Source organism: Nicotiana attenuata, unplaced genomic scaffold (assembly GCF_001879085.1).
Source record: "Nicotiana attenuata strain UT unplaced genomic scaffold, NIATTr2, whole genome shotgun sequence".
In the NCBI taxonomy this organism is placed as follows: domain Eukaryota; kingdom Viridiplantae; phylum Streptophyta; class Magnoliopsida; order Solanales; family Solanaceae; genus Nicotiana; species Nicotiana attenuata.
Window position 1 is genome coordinate 478115 of NW_017670678.1, and position 6225 is coordinate 484339.

Consider the following 6225-nt stretch of genomic DNA (forward strand, 5'->3'; position numbering starts at 1 on the left):
AAATGAAGAAGAAGGAGCAAAAGTTGATGGGAGTCTCCTCGTGTGAAAAACGGCGCTCCTTAGTCTCTCTCTAGGGTCTAGGGGTCTTATAGTCTAATTGTTTTATAGGGCTTTTTAGGTTAGGGCCTAGGAATTATGGTCTTGGGAATTACGGGCTAGGTCAAAAAATTAGGCCTAAAAATGGGTTGCTCGAGCCCAAGTTTTATTCTTTCTCCGTAACGAGACTAAAATACGATCTCATTTATTAATTAGTCCTACTTAAGTAAAATAAGTGTTAAAATAAGACTGGCCGCTAAAACAAAACTATTTTTGGTATTTTTTTCAAGATTAAAAATGACTACAAAACGTTAATGAAACTATTTTTTTGTAATTTTCATTTTCTTATAATAAAATAAAGTAAAAAAGTCAAAATTAGTTGAGATAGCGATATTAGGCCTAAATTAAATTTTTACGTGCTAAAATATGAAAAATCTTGGGGAGGGTCAAAAATCACATGTCTACACACGGTGCTGTGCAGATCAAAGGATTAGACATGAATTTTTAAGCCAACATTGCAATCACTAAGGATTTTTAAAATTTTAGTATTTAATTATTTCCTTCTTGTAATTGATTTTTTTTATAACAGTGGTGTTCAGGCCATCTTGCACAATCTCGATTATTCCCACGCGTACCTGCTACCTCCTACCAGCACAAGCACCATGTAACTCTACTCACCAAGGCTTAGGCAGCATAGTCTTTTCTCCCATGGTTTTACCCACATTGACCGTTTGGCCACCTCTTGTAATGGATAATTTTCTTGGAAAATCTGGTTAATATAGGAGCATTCCGTCTACTCTGAGGGTACGAGAAACCGTCTATGAATTCATAGAGCTATTTTATTGTTAAGTGGGAAGAGTTATACAATGTCCTAAAAAGGAGTTACAAAAGTCTTGAATTACTCAACCTACTGTCCTAAGCTGTTGGATGCTCATATAAAGACCAAGCTTTGGCATACCTGTTCTGACACTCATAACTTTGCAATAAGTACACATGCCAACCCAAAATCAATTAAAAATGCATAAGGGTGTTAATAAAATTAAAGTCCACATATAAACCCCAAAATCAAGATGCTCGTGTAATATCCCATATTCAATAAGGGAATCCGAAGAGATTTAAAGATGTTGTCTTAAAGTTTTGAGTCAACTCACATTCTTTCCCCAGATATTAAATACATTACTACAAGAGAAATAGCTAGAAATAAAGATGGGGACTATCTCAAGTTATCATGGGGTAGAGTTTAGGCTACTTGTTAATAGGATATCTTATGGCATTAGAAGGATTTTACGACGAAATCATCATAATCCTCATCCATAAAACAAGTAAAATAAAAAAAATAAAACGTTATAACATCAACAGCTAAATATTTTTTTAGGTTCCTGGTCAGTAACAACTTAGTCTACAAATAAAGAAGGTTAAACATTCCGTTTCTTTCTAAGAACATCCCTTCTATATGGTATATTAGTATCCCACGACAAAAAGTACACTTCATTGATATGAGTTTCTCTCCAAAAATAGGATTAACTGTAATTTCTTCAAGACCTCAAGGGCTGTGACAAACCAGGATAGCTCATAAATACCATATAAATTTCAAATTGGTGAAATAATAATCAACAGTTCAAACAAACAAAAGCATTGATTCAACTCAAACTTTTTAATTTCTTATAGGTCATGGTCCAACAAACCAATCCAGGTTGTCTACCCTAATGTTTGAGCACTTTCTATGATCTTGTAACTTGTTTCATGAAGTGGTAAGATTCAGCACACTGTAAGAGTCAAATAGATGATCATACATCTCAAATCAGTTTTCATTTAGAGCCACCAAGTAAACCATCATCATATCCAAAACAACCATGCTTTAGAGACACCAAGAAAGCCATCATTATAGCCAATGGTAGGTTTATTAAGACTAGCAACATTATCAAAATCCAATTAGTGACACCAGCAAAATCTCAAGGTGAGAATATCACGAGTCTAGAATGCAGAAATTACCTTGCTGTGTTAAGAATGCTGTCATTAAACCACCAGGTGCAAGAACAACATTGAAGTATAAAAGCACATAGGCTATGCTTGCTGGAAGAACGGGTTGTTTGACATATTCAAACCATCCATGCTTTATAGCTTCCAGACCCACTCTCACTGAAAACAAACAACAGGCTTAGTATAAAAGTAAACTCTATTTCCACCTTCATTGTAACTCAACTCAAGAGAAGATACCTATATTTTCAGATTCTAGTAAAGACCGCTCGGAGGAACAACTGCAACAAGTTTGCACAGCACGGTCAAGAACCCCAGAGGAAAGCTTGTTGGTTAGCCATGTCAGAGATACCTAGTAAAAAAGGTGATAACATTTAAGTGCTACACAGTGTTCTAAACTTCAAATCACAGAATGAAATAGAACCAGGACTAAGATTTACCAAAACAGGAAGTGCCCCAATCATCAAAGCGGCAGCAATTTTTAAGCATACAACTGGTTCATATTTAGACAGAAGAATGCCAAACAATGCCGCTCCAGCAATCTACAATTATCCCAAAAAAGAGAGCTATAAGATAAATCATAAAAGACCAAATTTTTAGCTTAAATGACAAGCACTGCAAATTTCAAGTAAAGTATGTTTGATAAACTTAACCCAATAGAAACAAAATATCAAAACATCTGAATATATTTGTTTAGATCGTTCATAATCGTTATGCTGCAAAAGAGGGGGGAATAAGCTGCCATTGAATTGCCTATTACCTCGCATAAGAGGTCAATACGGCTTAGAATAGCATTTGCTTGAGCAAGAGCAACTGGGCGATTAGTTCCAGCTAACTGTAAAAACATGACTCAAAATTAGGAAACTGCTCAAGCACCGTTAAGTAGTCAAAAAGTGAGACATAGGTGACAAAACAAAGTTCAAACAGCAGTACCAAAACAACCCAATCACGCTCCACTGCGACCCCCAATGCCAACCCAGATAGCCTCTCAACTGCTCCCGCTAGGACAAGCACAACAAACCAAGGACGGAAAAGTAAAGACGATGCAGATGTTGGATGAAGAGTATGACCATGTATAATCATTCCAACAGACACCAACTGGGCAGCTGTCTGACAGTAAAGAAGTATTAGAAAACTTTCAGGAAAAAGTTTTGCATTCACCATTCCATAGCGACACACCCCGAAAAGGATACCTGGACTATAGATAGACAATTATATGCAGGTACCCTCGGAAAGTGATCCATAAGCTTGCCAACCAGAGGGCCTCCACCAATTACAGCAAGCTGTACAAAGTATAGCAGGATGTAAGATAAATAATTATCTTCAAGCCTTTAGTCTTCCTGTAACTTCTAATCAAGTCCTGCTCTTTTTAAACCTCTTTCACACCTTCTTGATACATTTCTATTAATAAAACATCTTACCTTATCCAAGAAAGTAAAAGTTAATACCTTAGCAACGAAAGCCATTAGTGCTACAGGAAGAAGACTAGGATGAATCAATGCAATAGCAGCAGGCGAGGCAAAATTCCAAAGTTGTTCCACCAAATTCCCAGCCAGGCAACTAGCATATAAAGCTGTTCGAATGCACTTGACATCAGAAATCTATAAAATGATAAGAGATTACTGGCATAACTCGACTAATCATTAACTGGTCATGTTTTCAAAGTCAAACTGCTTATCAAACAAATTGCCCTGGTAATGGTGATGTGCCAGCGGGAATTTGGGGGGGGGGGGGGGGGGTCTTCACCCTAAGGGGTAGTTTGGTAGGATGCAATACATAAAATAACGCATGCATTAGTTTTGTATATTAATAATACCTTGTTTGGTACACTTTTTGAACCTATGCATTAGTTATACACCCTATTTGGTATTATCCTAAGCATAACTAATGCATAGGAAACCATGGTATTAATAATGCAATGGGTTTTAATGCATGCATTACCTTAGTTAAAGACAAAATTGCCCTTCAAAATTTATGCTTAATTAAAATATGCTATTATATTAATGCAAGTTTGATTTAAAGTTTGATACTGAAATTGCTCCTGCTAATTATATCTATAATCTACCAATTTCTTCATTGTAAATTTATAAATATGTACTCTACTACAACGTACTAGAATACACTTGTAATCAACATTTTGCCTTTATTTTTTTAATTCAAACTTTCTTTGCCTAATAATCCAAGAAAGTAAAAAATAAAATTATATCCCTATTAGTTAAATAAATACTTAATATATTTCCTTTTTATAAATAAATATTCAGTTCTATACTACAATATAGGTAGAGAAATCAAATATTTTTTTTAAACCTTTTCATAATAAAACATTCCTCAACATATGTTTCTTTAAAAAGATAAAGTGATGGGCTGGTTATGAGTGTATTTTTGTAAACAAACAATTCTTTTAAAAATTGTGCAATGCTTTAATACATCAAACCAAACAATGGATAAGAAATATGTCAGCATAACTAATACACCCTATTCAGCATTATTCTTATGCACCCTACCAAACGACCCCTAACGGAATTCCATGAATCATCAACATCAGTAGTGGTGGTCTTGTTAAACTAATGTCTCAAAGCATATGGAAAATAATTTTCGTAGGAAACACATATATATTCCGTTACTGAAGATAAAAGATTTGAGTTCTTAGGCAGCTCCCAAAAGTCAAATCTTCAGCTTGTACAATGACATTGCTTTGTTACTCCAAATAGTCCATCAACCATATGAAATCTAATTAAAAAGAATAGATATTCATGTCTCAGAAGGGGAGCTTTGGCGTAGCCGATAAAGTTGTTGCCATGTGATCAGGAGGTCACGGGTTCGAGCCGTGGAAACAGCCCGCGGGTAAGGCTGCGTACAATAGACCCTTGTGATCCGGCCCTTCCGAAGACCATAACGGGAGCTTAGTGCACCGGGCGCCCGTTTTTAGACGTTTATGCCTCAACCTCATATCATACAAACTTCTAGAGGACCGCACCAGATTCTCGATGTATTAGTATTTCACAGAAGTATCATTTGGTTAATTCCAAACCAGGTTGAGGTTATGCCTTTATCATCATTTTAACGTACAGCAGACAGCAATTCATTCACTTTTAACCATAAGTTAAGCTTCTACCACACTAGTATGAAATGCCACTCCACTTAAGAGGAAAAGACTAACCGTATAACCCTGCTGGATGAGCAGGTGTTGCAGCAATAATATTCTGCTCCTCCTCTGTTAGGACCTGGTCAACATCAATAATAGAAAAATCAAAGTGATAGTTAGATGGGAACAGGGGCAGTCAAATGACTGAGTAGAATTAATCATAACAAATCCTACAGGCAATGTTGTCAAGAGAGTGTCCACAAATGTGCCCTTAGCTAGCAGATTTAGTGCTTCAGTTTCCAGGATATCAGATTTGAGATGAATAACAGGTACTGAACAGCCGAAAGCATCAGTTGCAACATCATCCCGAACCTCTTCATCAGTTGCAATGTCAGTTAAGACGTCAGTATTTATGGAACATCTAGAGCTAAAACTTCCAACCCTGCATTAAAACCAAAGAGTTCAGCAACTCTTGCATTGTATCACATTATTTTTCCTCTGTTTGGTTAGTAGTAAATTAGATTGACTTTCCTCAGGCATTTGATCCTTGAGGATCAACAATGACCACACTATCCTATACGAGTGCTACATTCTTGTCCGGATAATATGTGTACCAAAATTGGACCAAATTTAAGCTATTTATTGGAGAAAAGGGGTAAAAATCACAATGCCTACACACACATACACAGTATCAAATCAGTGATTCAGAATGTCAAGAGTTTAAAATAAAAGCATAAAGGTGGCACCTTTGAGGGGGAAAACGAGGAGCAGTTAACCATCGACGAGAAGAGAAGCAAGGGCGTATTCTAAAGGAAGACGACGACGTAAACGGAGCTTGACGAACAGCAAGGAAAGCGTGAGAAACAACAACCGCCATGGTTTATTTAAGTGCTTCACAACTTTGAAGAAACGGATTTCTTCTACCGATACTTCTCGGTAACTACTCATGCAGCCCGAAACACCTAGCTGGTAAATCCTAGGGTTTTGGTTTTGGTCATTCGTTTATGGAGACGTGTGTGTGTGGACAATGTATTTGTGGAAATCTCAGAGGAAATGGATTGTTATCTGGTTGAATACGGAAGAGAGGAGGCGGACAACTCAAAACTCTCACAAATGGATTGCCTTAA

General features: G+C 36.6%; 1 protein-coding gene across 1 annotated transcript in view; it reads right to left on the reverse strand.

Annotated features, from left to right (window-relative positions):
- Positions 1-6225, reverse strand: part of LOC109242199 (solute carrier family 40 member 3, chloroplastic) — a 9762-nt gene extending 3537 nt beyond the window's left edge. Inside the window, exons 1-10 of the mRNA XM_019409056.1 lie at positions 5845-6225; positions 5333-5540; positions 5174-5237; positions 3462-3586; positions 3207-3296; positions 2947-3123; positions 2774-2848; positions 2454-2555; positions 2254-2365; positions 2029-2175 (exon numbers count right to left, since the gene is read on the reverse strand). Coding sequence (XP_019264601.1) covers positions 2029-2175; positions 2254-2365; positions 2454-2555; positions 2774-2848; positions 2947-3123; positions 3207-3296; positions 3462-3586; positions 5174-5237; positions 5333-5540; positions 5845-5975 — 1231 coding nt within the window. The 5' untranslated portion in view covers positions 5976-6225. The remainder of the gene's footprint in view (positions 1-2028; positions 2176-2253; positions 2366-2453; positions 2556-2773; positions 2849-2946; positions 3124-3206; positions 3297-3461; positions 3587-5173; positions 5238-5332; positions 5541-5844) is intronic.